Source organism: Lagenorhynchus albirostris, chromosome 1 (genome assembly GCF_949774975.1).
Source record: "Lagenorhynchus albirostris chromosome 1, mLagAlb1.1, whole genome shotgun sequence".
Classification (NCBI taxonomy): domain Eukaryota; kingdom Metazoa; phylum Chordata; class Mammalia; order Artiodactyla; family Delphinidae; genus Lagenorhynchus; species Lagenorhynchus albirostris.
In genome coordinates this window covers 143523946-143546504 of record NC_083095.1, presented here as the reverse complement: position 1 = coordinate 143546504, position 22559 = coordinate 143523946, and the positions used below count along the sequence as shown (strand labels likewise).

The following is a 22559-nucleotide window of genomic DNA, read 5'->3' as shown; positions in this document are numbered from 1 at the left end:
TCAACAGCAAAAAAAAACAATGTGGTTAAAAAATAGGCAGAGGATCTGTGTGATGCTGTGATTTACATTAAGAAATATATATATTTGGTCTTCTTCCCATTTCTGGCGTAGTACTCCTAAAACCCTTGGAATTTCTTAAGTGATGAGAGCAGGGAAGGTGTCTCTTGTTATGTTACTGAGGTGATTTTTGGACCCACCTAAGGATGGGGGCTGGTTGCCAGAAGAACCAACCACGTGATTAGAGGGTTGGAATTTTCAGTCCCATCTGCCTGGCCTCCGGGGAGGGGCGAGAGCCTGGAGGTTGCATCAGCTGCCAATGGTCAGTGATTTCATCAATCATGCCTTTGTAATGAAGCCTCCATAGAAATCCAAAAGGACTGGGTTCAGAGAACTTCTGGGCTAGTGAACATGTGGAGGTACTGAGAGAGTGGTGAGCCTGAAGGGGGCACAGAGTCATGGGAACCTCTGATTTATAGCAGTTGGTCAGACGTACAGGTAAAGCGTGGGCTTGAGGCTGGTCTCTGAAGTGGGGGGCAAGGGAGTCTGGTAGGACTAAACCCCTAAACTATAGAATCTGATGGTATCTCCAGGTAGTGTCAGAATTGAGGTAAATGGAAGGACAACCAGCTGGTGTCTAGAGAACTACTTGGTGCTATGGGAAACCACCCACTTCCACACATTGGAAATTGAATCTCAGAATACATTTAATCTGAATAGACATTTTCCAAAGACATACGGATGGCCAACAGCTACATTAAAAAGTGTTCAACATCACTAATCATAAGGGAAATGGAAACCAAAACCACAAAGAAATATTACTTCACATCTGTTAGAATGGTTATTATCAAAAAGACAAGAGATAGCAAGTGTTGGTGAGGATGTAGAGAAAAGGGAACCTTTATGCACTATTGGTGGAAATGTAAGTTGGTGCAACCATTATGAAAAACAGTATGGAGGTCCCTTAAATTTTTTTAAATAGAACTACCCCATGATTCAGCAATCCCACTTCTGGGTATTTATCTGAAGAAAACAAAAACACTGACTTAAAAAGATACATGCATATATATCTACACAAAAACCTGTACAAGAATTTTCACAGCAGCATTACTCATAATAGCCAAAAGGTGGAAACGACCCAAACGTCCTTCAATTGGTAAATCGATAAACAAAATGTGGCAAATCCATACAATGGAATAGTATTCAGCCATAAAAATAAATGAGGTACTGAAACATGCTTCAGAATGGATGATTCCTGAAGGCATTATGCGATGAAGGAAGCCAGACACACAAGTCCACATACTCCATGATTCCATTCATAGGAAATGTCCAGAACAGGCAAATCTATAGAAATGGAAGAGATTGCCTAAGGCTAAGGAGGATAGGGAAGTGGAGTTGGTTTCTTTTAGGGGTAATGAAAATTAAGTGTGGTGACAGACGCACAACTCTGTGAATATACTAAAAATCACTGAATTGTATGCTTTAAATGGGTAATTGTATGATATGTGAATTACAGCTCCATAAAACTGTTTGTTTATATATATATATATAATGGGAATAATAGTAGTCCTTCCTGTGGGTTCAAAACATTGGATGACAGAGCAATGTCTTGATAACAAGTTTGTGATAAAAGCCCAGGGGCCAGGCATGCATGGTAATGAGCTGTCAGCTAGAGGTGAGTCAGCCTTGGGCTGGTTCTAAGGAAATGCCAAGGTAAACTGAGGCTAACTTTGTGGAAACTGAATGTCCAAGAAAAGTGAGGAATGCTCTCACCAGCCACCACTCTCCTCTCACGGTTCTCTAGAGCGCATTTCTCAGATGGCTTCTGGAGATCTTGTTAAAGGACAGATTCTGACTCAGCGGGTCGGGGTGGGGCACAAGTGCCTGCATTTCTAACAAGCTTCCCTGTGCGGTGCCATCTCGCTGCTAGGCCACGGGCCACACCCGAGTAGGAAGACAGGAAACTGAAGCTCAGAGGTGCTAAATAACTTAGCCCAGGCCACCCACTCATAAAGGGCAGAAGATTTGAACTCAGGTCTACTTGACTCCAAAACCCAGCTTCTTTCCACCAGACCATCCATGACGTGGTATCTGCACGCCATGTTCCAAGAGAAGCCAGATCTGAAAGAAGGATCCAGGATGTGATGGGCTCTGGAGCCCACAACAAAGGAGGAACAGCTAAAGAATGAGAAACATGTGAGTGATCTTAAAAGAAGACTCAGGAAACATGGCAGCTGGCCTCAAGCCTAGGAAGATCTGCCCTGTGGAGCAGCCATGCCCACCTACCTGGATGGCCCCCGTAGGGGCACTAGGCCAATGAGGAGACACACGAGCATATCAGTTTGGGCTCCTTAAGAAGAACGTTCTAATAGAGCTGTCCCGGAACAGGCCAGGCTCTCCCAGACTACAAGCCGGTGCCCCAGACAACACCTTCATGATTCTGATATATCTCTCTACTACCTTCTTAGCCCTACCATAAAAGAGGCTCATTTGCTATGATTATAAAAATAAATCTTACTATGATAAATCTTTAAAGTCTAGCTAAGGGTGCTCAGCTGGGAGACCTATTTTCTTTTTTTTTTAAAAGGAGATTAACAAGTGTTAGCTAAGCATTAAAGCCATATTAGTAGGAAACAGAATCTCTTTCCTTGATATATTTAAAATTGAAATAAAATTCAAAAGATCATCCTTTTTCTCCTTCTGAAATTCAGCTGTACCACCTAAAATCATCTTGGAAAGCACTGGACCTAATGATCTAAACACCCTTTCAACTGTGAGCTTCTGGAACCTTGTCTCCCTTCTCTAAAGCTAAATAGCCCTAGTTTCCTCGAGCCTTGTTCAAATGGTTTCAAGCCCTCTCAACCCCCCCGGTTGCTCTCCACGGATAAGCACCAGTTTGTTTCAGCTGCATCCTGAGCAGCAACCAAAGAGAATGGGGCTGTAATTGAGCTGGAACATTATGCTTCCATTAAGGCAGCCCCAGGTTCCATCTGCTTTCCAGCAGCCCACTGCAATGTCCAGGCTCACTGCGCTTCCAAGGATGACAACTGCCACCTGTTTCTTTTTAGCCAGGTGGTGTAGAGGTACATCCTCCCCAGCCCCTCCTTGATCTCTGGCTGCTTTTGGATGGACTGCATGACATTATCCAACGAGGCAGTTTTGGATTAGTAGAAAGAACAATGGTCTTACCATTAGAGTAGTTCAAAAACAGATTAGATTGCCCTAGTGTGGTGTTACCTTCTTCTCCATGATGTTTGCAAGCAGAATCCATCAGGGAGGTAATTCAGTTGCCAAAGTTTGGCCAGCAGTTGACAAGAAGGCCTCCCATTCTAAAACCCTGTGCTTCTATAACACAGCACTCAAAGAGAAGAACATGTAAAAGTGCACCATGATGGAAGAATACTTCTAATTTCACGCCTACTCTCTGCCCTAGATGGTCCAAAGCATCAGATTTTCTGCCACAAATCATTTCATCCTCACAACTACCTTGTGAAGTAGCTAAGATGCCCCCATTTTGCAAATGACCAAACTGAGACTTGGAGAGGCCAAATCACTTATCCGGGTCACTCAGTCAGTTGTCAGAGCCAGGATGCCAAGTCTGTTGAATCTGATGCCAAAGTCCGGGTTCATCAATTCTATTCTGCAGGTCCCAGGAAGAAATGAGAGAAGCAAAAGGCCATCAGTTGATGGGAATCTGGAATGCCAGGATAAGCAGTTTTGATTTAATATAGGAGGTAAGAAAAGACTACTTTTTTGATGAGGAGAGTTATATTTTTAATCTTTGTAAACACTTGAGTTCAGTTAATAATTTAAAAATAAAAGGAATAGTAAAACAAGGGGAAATAAATGAAAGACAGGGCCGTGGGGAAGTACAAAACAACTAAAGAAGGGAGGGTTCTTGGCAGCCTTCGGCTGTGTGCCTTCGGCTGTGTCCCCTCGGTGACAGAAACCAGCCACTGATTAGAGAAACAATCAAGCATGAGCCCCGCAGGGAACAGCCAGACAGAACGAGGGCACGTACTTCACAAACCACCTTCACGGAAGGCACATCCCCAGTTTCTTACAGGGGAAAGCTGGACAGCTGCATTGCAGGCAGACCTCATTTTACTGTGCTTCACTTTATCCTGCTTCACTTTATTGCATTTTTTTTACAAATCGAAGGTTTGTGTCAACCCTATGTCGGCGTCATTTTCCCAACAGCAATTGCTCACTTTACATCTTTGTGTCACATTTTGGTCATTCTCGCAATATTTCAAACTCTTTCGTTATTATTACATGTGTTATGATGATCTGTGATCAGTGATTTTTGATGTTACTATTACAAAAAGATTACTATGACTTGCTGAAGGCTCAGATGATGGTCAGCTTTTTTAGCAATAAAGTGTTTTCAATTAAGGTGTGTACATTGTTTTCTTAGACATAATGCTACTACACACTTAACAGACTACAGTATAGGGTAAATATAACTTTTCTATATTTGAGAAACCAAAGAATTCGTGTGACTCTCTTTACTGCCATATTCGTTTTACTGCAGTGGTCCGGAACCTGCGCAACGTCTCTGAGGTCTGCCTTAACTCACATCCTCAGGGTAGCCCGCCAGGAATATTAACTACTTGCCACCAGGGAATTCACAACTCCAGGATGTTTTTCATTTGCTCACAGGGTTATTGGAAGTTACTATGATGGATTCAATCAGCTTACCAATAATTAACTCATACACGGGCTTATCAAACAGCTCTGATCCCTTTAGCTTCCATCTAACCACACAAACACAAGGCCTTCACAAATATAACTGGAAAATTATAAAGTAACCAGGGACAGCCTTCTCAATGGTCACAGCTAAGCACATAACTGAAGTGGCACATGTGTCAAAGCTGTGAAGAGGCTCTGTGGTACCATCGGCTGCTTCGGAGTCCACGTGTTTCAAGCCACAAGAGGTGCATTTACATATCGTGCCTGCTTCAAAATACCAGACTAAAGAGCATGAGGTGTGGATAACACCTGAGTGCTTTTTGGAAATCACGCAAAATTGCAGCAACCATCATAGAGCCCCAGTGGCAGGAAAACGTTTGGAAACTTTATTTAAAGTTCTATGAAATATAAAGAAAGGTCCAGAGTGAGATTTCTTGGAGCTTATGAATATTTATTATAATACATTCTTGAAAACGATCAAAAAATTAAGTACAATAGAAATAGGAAACAGATTTTTATGAGTCAGTCATATATTTGCATTTTGCAAATTGCAGTTAAAGACCTATAACCAGAATATTGTTAAATGCCAAAAAAAGGCAGAGGGAGGGCTGCTGATATTTGGACATTTTCTTAAAACTGGCAAATGAGGGGCTTCCCCGGTGGCGCAGTGGTTGAGAGTCCGCCTGCCGATGCAGGGGACACGGGTTCGTGCCCCGGTCCGGGAAGATCCCACATGCCGCAGAGCGGCTGGGCCCGTGAGCCGTGGCCGCTGAGCCTGCGCATCCGGAGCCTGTGCTCCGCAACGGGAGAGGCCACAGCAGTGAGAGGCCCGCATACCGCAAAAAAAAAAAAAAAAAAAAAAAAAAAAAAAACTGGCAAATGATATTTTCAGAGTTTTTTGACAATCTGTTTCCCAAGGAGTGCACATCCTGTTACTTTCACTAACCTGGTGCCAGCTGGAGTCACAAATTCAAGGCAATGTCAAAGGCCTGGGGTTCAACCAGGGCTTGACCTGACAGGAGTAGGAGATGTCCTGAACCTTGACCAGAAAGCTCTCACACACAGCTCAGCCACCCCCAGCCCTGGAGCAAGGAGGAGGCTTCGCCAACATGCCCAAAACTCCCAGACAGCTAGCTAAGCACACTCGTGTCTCAGGATTAGTAACAAGAGAAGCGTTAACAACAGTCTACGTGGTGAATAACGTCCCCCAGTCAAGGAGGTCACCTTGGGCTTTGTGACTCCCATCGAACAGGGCATCCTCTGACTACAAACCCCAGATGGACATGCGGTGTTTAAGGCAAAAGTCCATCTCCAGGGGAGCTGGAGAGCTGAAAGAGGCCCCTTTGCAAATTGTAAAGACCCATAACCCCAAACTTTCACCAGACACCACAACACTGAAAGAGGGCTAACTCACTAAGGGTTTGTTTTTTTAATTTCTTATTAGGAAAGCAATATATGGGAATTGTAGGAAATCTTTAAAACACATTAAAGTATACTAAAGGAGTAAATTTCTAAATAGGATTGAATTTGAATTGGGACTCCCTTGAGGTCAGAGACGAGGAGTTTGCTTCCAGCTCACTGGTGGCCTGGGCTCCAGGTGGACTGATAGCCTGGAACCCTCTCCAACCTCACACTGCTCACTGCCAACAGCCCCAGACCCCTGCCCTATATGCAACTGAGCACAGCCATCCACGTGTGCTCAGAGCACTCACTCCAAGAAGCTGAAATTGGTCAAAAACAGGCTCTCGATAATGCAGAGGGAGAATAAATGAGTTACAGATTACATAAGTTTCACCACCAGAAACAAAACCCCACCGGATAATCACCTTGCAAAAATCCCCTACCCTACACCAGCTGACCATCAGAGGCCTCATTTCCTCATCTGTCTGGCAGGGATAAGAATGGTCCCTGTGCTTTGCAGGGCTGCGGTGACACTCCAACAAAAGGGCTCCACCCTGTGCACACAATGTTATTAATAAGAACAGTAAATGCTACCCTTAAAAGCAGCTTTGAATACTGCCACTATGGGCAAGAAGGTGTCTGGTGTCTTCAATACAAAAATCAATGTGTGTCAATAAACAGAAATCATAATGCCTTACCAGATCTCTAAAAGCTGAAAATAAACCAGTTCTGCCTTGATGTCCTTCTAAGTCCAGCCGAAGAGTACAACCATCATTTCTGAGGTGTTTGATTCCATTTGTTGTAAACAAATCAGAATCCTTGTTTATTAAATTAATGAATAACTACCAACCTGTCTTTGTGTCCTGGGGATTAACCAAGACCAAGATTTTATGTTGAGGTTCATCACAGTGCACAGTGCAAAAGCAAACAGACGAAGCTTCAAGTTTAACCTGAAAAAATAGTAAAAGCACCATTTTGTTCTGTCACCACAGTAAGGGCACAAGAAATTGCTTAACAATTAAATTAGCACAATATTCACTGAAAGAACACTGTTGCCCAGAAGTTAATTTGACAGGACGGGGCTTCCCTGGTGGCACAGTGGTTAAGAATCTGCCTGCCAATGCAGGGAACACGGGTTCAAGCCCTGGTCCAGGAAGATCTCACGTGCCGCAGAGCAACTAAGCCCGTGCGCCACAACTACTGAGTCTGCGCTCTAGAGCCCACGAGCCACAACTACTAAAGCCCACGTGCCTAGAGCCCGTGCTCCGCAACAAGAGAACCCACCACGATGAGAAGCCCAAGCACCACAATGGAGACCCAACACAGCCAAAAATAAAGTAAATAAAAATAAATAATTTTTTTAAAAAATTGACAGGATGGAGGCAACATGAAAATGGAAACCTTACCCACTCTGAGCTAAACACGAGGGCAATCTGACAACGGCCCTTCCTCTATCTCCCACCCAGCAAACCTGCTCTTCCCCTTGTTCACCTGTCTGTCTATCCAAGTAATGACTGAACATTTCCTCAGCTGACCCCCTTGCGGTCTCTCCTTCCATTCACTTCCTGCCCCAGCAGCCTTCCCCACCTGAATCCCTGTCGGGCCTCCACCTGCCAAAGCAGAAGGCCACATCCCAACCTCAGGCTGCACCTGCCAAGCCGACCTCAACTGTCCCCCTGCAGCCACTCTATGCAAACAGCCTAGACAAGCCTGCGTCCACCCACAATGCCACTCAGGCTGCCTGCTGCCCTGGCTCGGATCCCTGCAAGCAGCCTCAAGAAACCCACACCCTCTCTGGGCCCTGAAGTCTCAGCTCTGGCTCTGAGGCAGCCCCGGGGGTAAGATCCTCGGTGCCCAGCACCCGTTTGCTCATGACCACAAGGAATACCAAGCAGCACATGCAGGGTCCCTGATGCTGGGCTGCCCCAGAGCCTTCTCTCAAGCACCCACTTGCCAAGTTCTGTTCCCGGCCATCGAACCCACTGGCATCAGCTCCCAAAGCAAAAGGACAACACGCTCCACTCCAAAGTCTGTTTTGAAAACCGAGGAGAGTGTAAGAAAATGAGAAAAGGACGTGTCGGCTGAGTGAGGCAGGCAGGCTGCTTGTAAAAGTTTACAGCAGGCCTCCTTGGTTTCAGAGAATTGTTTCTTAACAAATCCTGAGACCCATAAACATCTTGGTGGCTCCCAGTCTTCAAGTCACCTTAACAAAGAGTCCCCCAGCTGGCTCCCTGTGGTGGCTATATGAAGCACAATTCACCCATCAGATGGCCGTTACAAGGCCATTAAAAACAATATGTACAAAGCATTGGATTAACATAGAAAGATGCTTATTATAGACAATATTGTACTCTGAGTGTGATCTGAATGTTAAAAAAGCATGCCCAGAAATAAAATCCAATGGAAACACATCAAAATGTTCACAGCAATGAACATGGGTGATTTTATTTTTTCTGTCCTTGGCTATAGTTCCCAAATAGTATACACTGAGCATATACTGTTCTATAACCAAGAAAAATCAGTAAGTATTATTATATTTTAAATATGATAAGACAATTTCAAGACTGAAAACAGAGTTAATTATGAAAAGAAAAGACTTTGAGGAGAACCAGAGTGATGTGGTGTGGTACATCCTTGTCTTTTTTGTTTGTTTGTTTAAAAAAATGTCTCTGGTTTCAAAAAGAAAAGTTAAATTTGCTAAAAGCAATGAGGAGGTCTATCATCATCGCAAATCAGACTATTTCAAAACCTGCTAAATGGTAGGAAACTGCTACCATTTCTTAATTAATTGCTAAATTGGTAGGAAACCAAATGATTATTTTCAGGACTCTTTTTTTAGAAAGGGGAGAAGCAAATAGGTAGAAAGACATTTCAGCATTTCTATCACATTAAAACAACTTAATTTTAGTAACTGTCTTATTTTATTATGTTTTTGCTAATAACACTAAAATTATTCACTCTGTGAGCATACTACATATTGGGGGGTTTTGTTGTTGTTAAGCGATGTAATCCATAAATAAATGTGAAATAAAATCAGATAGATGACTGAAACTGCACCCTAAAGTACTTCAGCGCTAACTCTTGTATTTCGCCACACTTCTCAAATTACCTAGCATTCCCCGCCTCCCCGACTCCATCCAACAACCCTGCAGCCCACCAGCCCCGCAGTTCCCCAAGAGTAAGCCCCTAGTCTTGACTGAGAGCTTGCTTGCTTGCTGGTTTAGCTGTCACTAGGGGGCGCTGAAAGCGTGTGAGTACAGCCACCTCCCTCGGCAGATCAACAATAAGGAATCACCCATGGGAGCTGGATTCTTCCAGGAGTTAATTACAAACTAGCATCTCCAAAATCTCAAGGAAGCCACACTATATAAACTGTACAAGCCATTGTTTTAATTAACTCTGGAACAACTTCAATACAGCAAAATAAAACCCTGTCTTCCTCAACCAACTTTGCCCAATGATTTCTGTTATGAGTGAAATCTTATTCATATAAAACAAGAAAATCTTGCCTCTTTCAACAGATCAGCCTCAAATCTGAAAAACAGGTAACCAATTTAGGTACAGCCCAAGATTCACATATTCTTTTTATGTACTTCAGGGGAGGGGGGAAGGCCTTAAAAATAACACAATTATTAAATTTCACCCACAATCCCACTGTCCTAATAGTTTTCATTTCTGTCTTCTTCCAGCCCATATTCAAAATTCAATCTTATCATTGCTAAAAATCATAATTGATATAACTTCATTCCAAGTCAGAAACTTTTAGGACTAAGTCAAACCTTAGAGACTAAAGGTCAGTCAATCCCCTCATTTACAAATGGGAAAACTGAGGCCAGTCAGGCAATACACACAGCATCTCAATTAATCCTCATAACAACAGTATGAAGTAAGCACTGTTATTGTCCCAACTTCTGAGATGAGAATAGCAAGAGCAGAGAGGTAAAGACACTTGCTCAAGGTCACACAGCTATTAAATGGTAGGCATGGGATTCACAGCAGGCTATTTGGCTGACCGCTTTATAGAACTGGACTTATCCTCAAGACCTCAGAATCCCAATCCAGGATTCCTTTTGCTTCTCAAAGTGGAATTATTCTAGTATTTACCCCAGAAGGATTTTTTTTTAATCTGTAATGCTCTTTCACTAATATTCTCCTTTTTAATAATTTAGATTTTACAGAACTCTCCACCAATGAGGAAGATCACACATACCTGCTCCCCAGTGGGAAGAGAGAAAACCTCTGGTGAGGGCCATGCTCCTTCCCCAAGAGTGGCACGGTAAGCCAGAGCCGCTTCCCGATGCCCAGCAGGGTCATCTTCCAAAATATCCACTGGGTAAATGCCTGCTAGGGGAAAAAGAAGGCAAGAAATGACATAAGCTTTCCTCTCTCATTGAAATAAAAGTCACTTATTTCTTGAATATGAAAAGAAAAAAGCAGCCAATTGAAACTTGCTTTAAAAATTCTGTTCACTGGGCTTCCCTGGTGGCGCAGTGGTTGAGAGTCCGTCTGCCGATGCAAGGGACACGGGTTCGTGCCCCGGTCTGGGAAGATCCCACATGCCGCGGAGCGGCTGGGCCCGTGAGCCATGGCCGCTGAGCCTGCGTGTCCGGAGCCTGTGCTCCGCAGTGGGAGAGGCCACAGCAGTGAGAGGCCCGTGTACCGCCAAAAAAAAAAAATATTCTGTTCACCTATTTTTTTTTAAGTGAAAAAGAAAAGAGCAGTGTAGCAGCAGGAACCAAAAGAAAATAGAAGACATTCCTGATGGTGGGGTTGGCACCAACCCCAAGGAGACATGAGGTTCAATGCGAACCCTCTTAGACCACTGCAGAAACTTCCTTTCATACCCCCTAACTATCAAATGGTTTCCCAAGTATTTTCTAGTAGTGTCCTCCACCACAGCCACATGTACAAACAGGTACCCTGAGAGCTGACCCCAGCTGCTTAGAACCTTGCTAACTTTGACAAAATCCAGCCTGAGTTTTTAGTTTGCCAGCTTACATTTGCCACGAAGTTAAGATTTGTCAATTCTTCTCCTTTAATTAGACTGCTTTATTGTAAGAGAGTTTAAACGTACTAGTTAGTATGAACTGTAAAACTACATGTGTAAACCGACATGGCCATTCACAGATAGACTATTGCACAGATTAATTTGCAAGTTATCTCCCAGCTCTACTCAGCATCTCTTTCTTATCACAGTACTTTTAGAGGAAAATTATATCCTCGAATAATCATACAAATTGAGAGCATACAATTCAGCTTGGAAATGGCAGTTGGTTTTCCCTTGAGATGCTGGCTCATCTCTGGCTGGCACATCCCTGAGTGGGAGGGGGCTCTGTAGCTTCTGCCCTTCCATGGTCCCCTCCTCTGATGCATTTCTGGGCCTCCTATGGTGGGAAGGGTGCCAAAGCAGCTGTCTTCTTCTTCCTCTCCTCCTCCTCCCCCTCCTCCCCTCCTCTCCTCTTCCTCCCCATCCCATCCCCCCTACTCCCCTCCTCCTCTCCTCCTCCTCCTCCTCCTCCCCATCCCCCTCCTCCTCCCCATCGCCCTCCCCCTCCCCATCGCCCTCCCCCTCCTCCCCTCCCCCCCCTCCTCCTCCTCTGCCTCCTCAAGGAAGATAAGCCTGTGCATAAACACCCACTGAAATATCAGCTTCCTACTTTCTCTCAGAATCTCCATTCCTTCTGCAGACACTTTTCAGGGAAGAGAGACTGTTCTTAGCAGCAAAAAGTTTCACGTCTCCAGTTCACCAAGCTTGCCTATGATGAATTTTACTGCTGTTGATTGGGGGCAGTGCTCATAGAAAACAGAGGATGTCAAGAGCAGGGGTGGACTAGGCCTCAGTCCTGCATGAGCCCCTCCCCCTGCCCCTGACTTTTCATGGTGAAAACATCACCAGCACACACACAGTGGCAAAGAGATGAGTAAATACTCTCCCACTATTCATTTTTTTAAGTATTTATTTGAGTGTGAAGTGCACACCAAAAAATTACAACTATAAATGCACTGATTAAAATGTTTCAAATAAAGACATGAAAAATTAAGAGTCCATTCAGTGACAATGAACAGTCAGTGATGAACCTGGGGGTCTCTTTCTAAACAAGGTTGTGCCTCTAGGTAGCAGGGATATTCTGCTGTTCAAGGCACACACTTGTGGTGTGTGTGCGCATATGTGTTTTCTCTCTATACACACACATTCAAGGAAGCCCAGGCTCCTTCTCACTGTGATGGGCCAGGAAGCCCCCAGCAACTGATCAGACACAGCCCTCAAGCTGAACCTCTACGCCCTCCCTACTCCTTACTGGGCCCTCCAGGAATACATCTCAAAGCCGATGGATCCAAGCCAAGCCAGATGGTTCCTTGCTCAGGAACCACTTCAAACCTGCCACCAAACCCTCAGCCTGCATCACCTATCTCCAATCGTCCTGATGCTCTCAGTTCAAGGCCTCAGCATCTCACAATAACCTCTGGCCTCACCCCTTTCCACCCATCCTTCCTCTATCTGCCACCAATAAAAATATTGTAGCTATACCCTGGCCCCAGGTGCCAGCAGGTTGCTGAGTGCTACACACCTCTTATTTCACTGAGTCCAGCCTAACTCCAATTTACAGATGAGAAAACTGAGGCCTAAAGAGGAAACCATTTGGCTAGTCAGTGGCAACACCAGGGCATGAAGGCCTGTCTGATTTCAGAATGTGTAAAACACTCAGATGATGTTAGTGACCCCATCCAGACAGTCTCCTCTACCAAGCCTCGAAGGTCCTTTACAATCACATGCCCCCTTCCTCTGCAGCACCCCTACTCCCCAGCTCCTTCTGCTTTGCCATCTTCAAGGCCCATCTCAAACTCTAGCACACCCAGGGGCCTTCCTGGAGCCCCAGAAGGCAAGGGCTCTGTGGGTTACTGAGTCCCGTGTTAGAATCCAGCTTGGCTTCGGATGGGAATTGATATACCTTGGCCACTTCCCCTGTGCTGCAGGGCCTTACACACCTGAACTCGGCCTTTCACATGGGTCAGCAGGTGAGGCAGCCTCACCCCACCAGGAACGTGAAGACTCCCTCCAGGCACACTGAGTGCTTGTTCTCTCCTCTTCTGGCCCCAACACCCCTTGCCAACAAAGGCCTCTCCCTATGCCTTTCTCATCCTGAGCACTTCGGAAATGTGGGTGGTTGTTTAGCTGAGCTCTCTGTTCAAACTGCTATTCATCCAGTTGGTCTAGTGGCTTCCCACAGGTATGAAAAAAGATTCAGTGCACGTTCAAATAAATTAAGAAAAACATACTGGGAAGTGGGCTGCTTCAGCCCTAGGGCACCTGACTCATGCTGCATGATTCTCCCATGAAAGCAACTTCAATAGCTACCTTTCTCCATACGCCCCCAGGAATGCAGTCTTACGGAGCAAGTAAAAATCCCACCTGGACTTTTACTCTCCGGCGCTGGCCCTGTGTCTTGGGAGAGATGTTTGTCAGAGGCAAGCCTTCAGTCCACTCCAGTGAGGTTGAGGTTTGACTGACAAGCCTTATCAATGACACCCCCACCACCACCAATACACACACACACACACACACACACACACACACACACACAAGCTGAGACCTCTGCTGACAGGGGACTGGGAGGGCAGCGTAATCGTCCACGTTTTGCGGAGGGGCACAGGGTGGGGTACCTCACCCAAGACCACTGGGCCTAGGGGCCTCTGCCTGGCTCCCCCAGAGGCTGCCACAGCTTGCCTGGCATTGGCTCTGGCCGAGTGTGGTCAGGAGAAATGCAGTGAATGTATTTTGCTCCTTGTACACCATGAAATCACTTCCCTGGCCAGGTATGCTGCTGGAGCTGTGAGAGCCCCTCAAAGAACCTGACAGACAGTATTCCCAGGGCACCCTGGCCCCTCAGGGCTCTCCTGCCTTGCAGCCCAGGCATGGGTCCCTGGGGGTCTTCTCAACAGAAGCCCAGCAGAATCCATCAGCCCCATAGCGTGAGCATGGGGGCTGCATCGGGCCTGTCTCTGGGGATAAATTAACCCTCCACGAAAAGGAATTTCCAAAGATCTCTTAAAGGTTCCCTTTTAAAACCTTTAAGCTGGGCCAGACCCCTGCACCCCAGGGAAAGGGCCCCCCAAGCTGGCCGGGGACAGGAGGAGGCTGCTCCAGCCTTTGGGGTTTTAATTCCTTCTCATCTCTCTGGGGAAACTGCCCCATCAGAAAAGTTCGGGCAGACTCCTCCTTACACGGAAAATGTTTGGGTTAGCTTTCTGGAAAACTGGGTGGGAGTGAAAAAAAAAAAAAGGGAAATGCTTAGGGCAGGAGAGGGGAGGGGGCATCCAATGCTGGCTGGCAAGGGAGACCCCTTCCCCAACCCAGGACGGACGGACACACACACACACACACACACACACACACACACACACACACACACACACACACACACACACACACACACACACACACACACACACACACACACACACACACACACACACACACACACACACACACACACACGAGACCCCGCCTCCATTGCAGGGAGGAAGGAAGCCCCGCCCCCGCCCACCCGCCAACCACAAGGGCACATTTGGGCCTTGCAGAGGGGCCCTCGGGAAGTAAACAAGTCTGGGGCGTCTTCTGCACGCGCCGGAGACCAGCCTGGCCTCCGAGCTGCTGATGGAAGGCAGACTCGGGCAGGAGCTTCCAGATGTGAAATGCTAACAGGCTTTAATGGTTTGAACCCAACAGGAAATATTTTTCCAAAGCCAAAAGAATGTAATCTTTTCAGTACAATGCAAAATGCTTTTATGAAAAACGGCACACAGTTGAAATGATAATTCATTGCAGACAGTAAAGAAATTGAAATCCCCCAACGAACCCCGATCTTAAGAATTCACTTTAAGCATAAGTTGGTTGTGGTCACCCGAAAAACAAAAGCAGAGGTCTATCTTAAAGCATTCTTCCAGGGAAAATGCTGAAATCATTCAGGATCTTTGTACCAAATCTTGAGTTTCCAGGGTACAGAATTTTTTTATTTTTGCTTTTCTTTTTCACATAAGCTATCTGGTTGTTTTCTTCACAAAATAATTTGCTTCTAAAAGGAAATTATTAGAAGAAGGAATCCTTATTATAGAAGAAATATGCTGAGGGGGGCTAAGCGCCTAATTCTGAGCTTAGCAGAGAGCTTGGAGCCTAGTTTCTAACCGGAGAGAGGGCATCAGACAAGAAGTGTCTGAACCCAGGTGTTTTGCACACCCACGGTGGTAGGGTAGTGCCTAAAGGGAGAAGATTTCCAAATGCCACCTCAATGGCTCAGAATTCAGCACCAGGAATTCACCAGGGTCCCTGATGTCCAGTGAGGCATGCACTTCAAAGCTGCCTGCTTTAAGAAAATTCAGTATTCACAAATGCAAACTTCATCCTGACCCTCCAAAGCATTCACCACAGGATGCCTTAAAGCTGAGAACTACTCTTAAAGTATGATTACATTTATTTTTTCTTTTTCAAGAGGGCCAAAGAATCCTACGTTCCTGACTTCCCTTGTAGCATGCATTTTCACACATATATTCTGTGGAACACTAGCTTCACAAGATATGCTGTGGAAGGAGGTTTCTGAGGCCAGCGAGTTTGGAAAAGGGGACCTGCTGTGATGCTCAGAGCTCACTGCTGGGGGTTCTTTGTGCCTATCAGCAATCTGGACATTTAGAAACCCTGCAGCAATGAGATTTGATTAATCCAGCATTTATTTCCCAAACTTCTTTAACTAGGGACCCCCGTCCCAGAACACTGATGGACAGATGACAAACAATATCTTAGAGAAGAGTGCTTTGACAATGTCAGGGCAAGAGGACCCATCACTATCAGACAGATAGCAAATATGCAAATACCTGGAGCTCAAGGACCACAGGCAAGGGGGCCGTGGTGTCAGCAGAACAATTCTCCACATAGAGGAGAAGAGAACAGAAGGTGAAGTAAATACACACTTGGATATTTTTGTTGGTTTTTGAAGAGCATCTGATTGCCAAAATATTCTTAGCAAAGAATTGAAAAAAAATGTTGGAAGACAGAATGTAGAAAATGTTAGAATTTCTGAGCAGATGAGCAAAGTTGTCAGGGAACGGAGGAAGCTCTGGGAGAGGTCTGCAGGTGGTGGCAGGGTAGGTTTCATTACTGGTAACTGACAGGGAGCCTGTTGCTCTGTTATCACAGATTTAGTACTGGCCAACTTGCAACTTGTCATTGCCTTGGCTGAGAATAAATCACTTGTCCCAAATCTAAGATGGTAAAATATGCAGATGACTTTGTGTGCCACCCACACAAAGATTTATGTAATCCTAATTGCTTTTAATATGAAGGTCTCATAATCTGAGCAGTGGTGCATCTTACCCTTAGGCAAATGATACAAAGATTAAACTATTTTTCCCCCTGAATCATTCAAAAGGATATGAAGTGGGTCTGAAACATACTGTTCCTTTTGCATTCAAAGAGGTGTCACATTTGGGGACAAATGTGGAGCCCTATTTGGGGCAGACAGGAGGAAACAGCATCTCAAATGTCTGCTTCCTCATGAATGGTAACAGAAGAGGGGTCCTCATCTGATACAGCTGCAGGAAGCTCAGGTCCACCTTTTGCCCCTGAACTTGAACTCCTCCATCCCATGTGGTCATCATTATGGTGCCCTATTTGTCTAACCTTTACCAGAAGGAAGAGAGCTTTGGCACATACTCAGGAGAACATGGAGAGCCTGACTCTTTGTATCCTGAATTTAACTGACCAGGAACTTGTAAAAATATCAAATCCCAGTGTCAGTAACATCACCACAAGATGTGGTGGTCCTGAAGCTGGTGGGGAAAGGCTGGGCGGGGTGGGGGTGGGGGGCAGTTGGCCCGCAGGAAGCAGAGCCCTAAACCACACAGCACACGAGAGGAAGACAAATAACTCATCACCATGATGTTTTACCCATTAGTCACAGAATAACATTTCTCAGAACTTACCCAAAAACTGTGGTTGTTAATGGACTTTATAAACTTTCATCCAGAAATCACATCCCTATATGTCCATCTATTACACTGCTAACAATAATATTTCTGAAGAGGACAAAGTTAGGTCTCTATCTGGTATGCTCAGCCCTGTGCAAAGCAACAAGGAGAGCTGAAAGTAGACTAGTCCTCAGTCTCCATGACCCAATTCTAGATTAAGCTGGTGCCCCCTGTTTAAGCACTCAGCCTCATCACCCGGACTACCCCACATGGAGAATGAATGGAGAAGAATGGGATTACCTTAAACCTAGACAATGAGTCGCTTAGGGAAAGTGTAGTTACTTCCCAATGTCTGGAAATGTGTTGAGAAAGCTACATTTTATAAGGGCACTGGTCTCTTCTGTGCAAAACTGAAAAGTAGATGAAGAGGTACCTGCCAAATAGAAATATTTGCATCCACGTTAGTACCAGTCCAGTTTTAAACTGAAGACATATAAAAGAAAGTTAACATTCTGCCTTCTGTGGATAAACAAAGTTTCTCAAGTACTAGTTGGGAGAGAAAGCATTAGAAAAATAGCGATATGTTCTCACATTAAAATGTACCCTTTTATACCTTACATTTGTACAGTATTTTCCAGATAACAAAAGGGCTGTCACACTTCCTCGTTTGTTTGAAACTTACATCAACCCTTTGAAGTCAAGAAAGAACAAAGAACTGACCCCATTTTTCAGAAGTGAAAACATTCTCAAAATGGAACGTTAGTAATGGGGCTGAGATTCAAACCCAGATCTTGAGATTTCCAGAAGTACTTTCACCAATTTGTGTACTTACTAATTTATATTGTGTCAAGGACCACACATTGTGTACTAGCACCAAAAGGCAGCTAGTGCTAAGTATAGTACTGTTTAAAATACCTGCCTTTTTAAGGCTGAATAATACTCCATTATATATATACACACACCCCATTTTGCTTATCCATTCATCTGTTGATGTTCACTTGGATTGCTTCCACCTCTTGGCTATTGTGAATAATGCTGCCATAAATATATATCTAGAAATATCTCTTCTAGTCCCTGGTTTCACGTCTTTTGGGGATATACCCAGAAGTGGAATTGCTGGATCATACAGTAGTTCTGTGCTTAATTTTTTGAAGAATTGCCATACCGCACAGTGGCTGTACCATTTTACACCAGCAATGCACAAAGATTCCAATTTCTCCACATTCTCACCCAACACTTGGCATTTTCTGCTTTTTCTGATAACAGCCATCCAAATGGATGTGAAGTGGTATCTCACTGTGGTTTTGATTTGTATTCCCCTAATGGTTAGTGATGTTGAGCATCTTTTCACGTGCTGACTGGCCATTTGTGTGTCTTTGGAGAAATGTCTATTAACTCTCTTGCCCACATATTAATAACTTTTAACAACTACTTTAAAAGCTTGTAAGAATTAGAATGACATGAATTCACAAAGAGATAAGTGGTAAGGCTGATGTGGTCTAAATGGGCTACCTACACAGGATTCATCACAGCACCTGCATCACAGGGCAATGATGCCACCTCTGCCCACTGTCCATCTGAGCCACACTCCCAAGAAAGAGACAGAAGCTGGGAGGTGGCAGCAGTGAAAAGAGGACAGACTGAGTGTGCATTGTCATTTGTACTTTAAGGCTTGGGGGAAAAAAAACTACTTTTTAAAAAATATAATATATATATATTTTTAAAAATATAATAATAGTAGTAATAGTAAAATATAATAATGGTAGTAACAGTACTGTAGTAGTGGTGATGGTAGTAGTAGTAGTAGTAGTAGTAGTAGTAGTAGTAGTAGTAGTAGTAGTAATACCCTGAGGCTTCTATGATATCTGCTCCCAGGGTCCCTGCCCAAGGGTGACCTTAGCTTAGACAAAGGTCTTCCTGATACCCTACGGTCCTGGAAAGAGGTCTAATCAGACCCTGATCACATTCAATACCAACACCACAGCAAAGGTTTGAAAAAACTTTCTACTATAAAGCTATTTTATAATGTATAATATAAAACAATCATGGTCATCATTTAGGAACTTTCCTACTATTGCCAGACACTGTGCTAAGTGCTAGTCGATACAGTGGTGAAAAAGCAGAAGTGGCCTCTGCTCTTATAGAACTTACCGCCTGGGCGGGAGACATAAAAACAGTTAATACCCCCATGGCATGGAGGGAGGCGAGTGACAAGGGAGGTGGGAGACAGGACAGGATGACCAGCAAAGGTCTCTCTAAGGAGGTAACCTTTAAGCAGAAGGACTGAAGAATAAAATGTTCGCCTCATGCAGAGCAAGATCAAGAGCCACCCAGACTGAAGGAACAGCCCCTGCAGGAGGAAGAAAGGAGTGGAGGGAGTCCAAGCGCTCAAGGGTGGCCAGTGTGCCTGAAGCATGGCTGGCCAAGGGGAGAAGAGCAAGGTCACAGGAAGCAGGCAGACAGGGGCTAGAGTAATAGGACGCTGGCCAAGTTCCGACTTCAGGTTTCAAGAAGAATGCAGTAGGAGGATGCTGAAGGGTCCCCAGTGGGGCATGATAACTGGAGTGTGTGTTTGCTGCCTCCTCCAGATCACACTGCAGCAGGAATCCGAACCAGGGGCAGTGCAAGTTGAGTCAAGTGATGATGATGGCTTAGACTAATGATGGCAGTTTAGATGATGAGAAGGAGATGGCAGGCTTGAGCTAGATGTTAGCAGTGGACATGGCAGAACCTGCTGCTAGATGGATGTGTGAGGTGAGGGGCCAAGCTGACTTTCTGCTTTAACCCCTCCACTTCATATAAGTCAATGAAATTCAACTAGTAGCTTTCATATTGTGACATTTATAAACTAACATTGGAAACAGTCTAATTTCTGTTAAGATCCTAGCTCTTTCCAAAGGGGGAAATTGATGAACCTGCCAACAGAAGAATAAGATGTACATTATTCAAAAATACTATTTTCCTTGAGGTATTACAAACTGAACCAGTATAAAAACACAGATGAAGCACCCACAAAATGATGCCACCTCATCAGACCTCCCCAACATCAGGCCACATAGAGAGTGAGGTTTGGGCACGAGGGCAAGAGCTTTGGGGTCATTCAGACCTGATTTCAAAAATCTCTAACATATGATGAAATAAACTGCCACAAAAGAGCACAAACTATAGACTCAGACCCATAAAGACTGCAGATACTGAAATTATCTAATACAGAAGATAGAGATATGAAATATGTTTAAAGAACTTTAAATAGGGAATATAAAGGGCCAAGATTTTTTAAATTGTCCCATAACATTCTAGGGGGAAAGAAAGTAGAGCTTCTAGAAATTTATGTCTGAAATAGCTAATGAACAGAAAAATAGATCTGAAGAAATCACCCAGAAATGCAGCACAGAAAGACAGAACAAGTATAAAACATGAAAGGCAGGTTAAGAGAGACAGAGAGTAGAATGATATGGTCTACCAACAATGTAATTGAAGTTCCAGAAGGAGAACAAACAGTAAGGAAGAGTCAAGATTTGATGAAATTTGTTTGAAATTTTTCCAGAATTAATGAAAGACACCTGTCCTCTGACTTTGGGATCCCAACCAACCCCAAAGGAGGAAAAATAAAGAAAAATCCCCTCCTAAACACACTGTGGTCAAGCTGCAAAACAACAAACATTGCGTTGGCCAAAAAGTTCCTTCAGTTTTTAAGTAAAAATAAAAGACACATTTTTCATTTTCACCAAGAAATATATTGAACAACCTATACACCGTTTTGTTCCACTACCTTCTGCCATTTTTCAGGCAACTTCATAATTCCATCTTCCCAAAATTTTTTATCTTTTTGAGCAAAGAACTGTTCCAGGTGCCTTTTACAGTCTTCCAGGGAATTGAAATTTTTTCCATTAAGAGAATTTTGTAAAAACCGAAATAAATGGAAATCTAAAGGTGCAGTGTCTGGTGAATACAGCAGATGAATCAGAACTTCCCAGCCAAGATGTAACAGTTTTTGCCTGATCATCAAAGAAACATGTGGTCTTGCATTATCCTGCTGGAAGATTATGCATTTTCTTTTGACTAATTCCAGATGCTTTTCATCGAGTGCTGATTTCAGTTGGTCTACTTGGGAGCAGTACTTGTTGGAATCAATCATTTGGTTTTCCAGAAGGAGCTCATAATAGAGGACTCTCTTCCAATTCCACCATATACACAACATCATCTTCTTTGGATGAAGACTGACCTTTGGTGTGGTTGATGGTGGTTCATTTCGCTTGCCCCACAGTCTCTTCCATTCCACGTTATTGTACAGTATCCACTTTTCATCGCCCGTCACAATTTGTTTTAAAAACCGGAATGCTTTCGTTACATTTAAGTAGAGAATCACATGTGGAAATACTGTCAAGAAGGTTTTTTTCCACTTAACTTATGTGGAACCCAAACATCAAAGCCATTAACATAACCAGGCTGGTGCAAATGATTTTCAATGCTTGATTTGGATATTTTGAGTATGTAAGCTATCTCCCAGCATGGTATAATGTTGATTGTTCTCAATTAATGTCTCGATTTGATCACTATCGACTTCAATTGATCTACCCAACTGTGGAGCATCATCCAGTGAGAAATTTCCAGCACAAAACTTCACCAACCACTTCTGACACGTTCAATCAGTCACAGCACCTTCTCCATACACTGCACAAATATTTTTTTGTGTTTCAGTTGCCTTTTTACCTTTCTTGAAATAATAAAGCATAATATGCTGAAAATGTTGCTTTTTTTCTTCTATCTTCAATATTAAAATAGCTATACAAAATTCACCAATTTTGATAAGTTTTTTTAAATGCATGCTGATATGACAGCTGTCACAATACAATCTAACAAAATTGTTTCAAATGAAGTTAAAGCCAACTAAGCGCTACTAGAGCCATCTTATGGAAAAAACTGAATGAACCTTTGCACCAACCCAATACAAAAAGGTGACCATGAAAGCAGCCAGAAGGGAAAGACACATCCTCCCAATAGGACAGCTTCATTGACAGCTGCCTTCTCAACAGCAACTATGGAAGCCAGGAGACAATGGAAGAACATTTTTAAAGTGCAAAAGGAAAATAACTTTCACCCTCCATCCAGCAGAACTAACTTCCAACAATGCGGGTGAAATAAAAAACATTTTAGAAAAACAAAACCTGAGTTTACTACCAACAGATCCTCCCTAAAGTTATTTCTAAAGGATGCCTATTATCAAGGGAAAGGAAATTGACCTCAAGAGGAAGTCAGTCAAGAAGGAATAGGAGGAACTTCCTTCATGGCTCAGTGGTTAAGAATCTGCCTGCCAATGCAGGGGACATGGGTTCGAGCCCTGGTCCGGGAAGATCCCACATGCCACGGAGCAACTAAGCCCGTGTGCCACAACTACTGAGCGTGCTCTCTAGAGCCCATGAGCCACAACTACTGAGCCCACGTACCTAGAGCCTGTGCTCCACAACAAAGAGAAGCCACCGTAACTGAGAAGCCCACACACCGCAACA

At 44.1% G+C, this 22559-nt stretch overlaps 1 protein-coding gene across 9 annotated transcripts in view; it reads right to left on the bottom strand.

Moving 5' to 3' along the window:
• Positions 1-22559, bottom strand: part of LOC132523975 (protein FAM169B-like) — a 97418-nt gene that overhangs the window by 66633 nt on the left and 8226 nt on the right. For 6 of the 9 annotated variants that reach the window (XR_009541744.1, XR_009541765.1, XR_009541782.1 and 3 more), the window contains exons 2-3: positions 10301-10434; positions 6941-7040 (exon numbers count right to left, since the gene is read on the bottom strand). Coding sequence is in view for 2 of the 9 variants with exons in the window: in XM_060155865.1 (XP_060011848.1) it covers positions 6941-7040; positions 10301-10434 (234 nt within the window). In the remaining 7 variants the exon portion in view is untranslated. The remainder of the gene's footprint in view (positions 1-6940; positions 7041-10300; positions 10435-22559) is intronic. The other 3 variants (XR_009541759.1, XR_009541776.1, XR_009541771.1) reach the window with 3 other exon arrangements.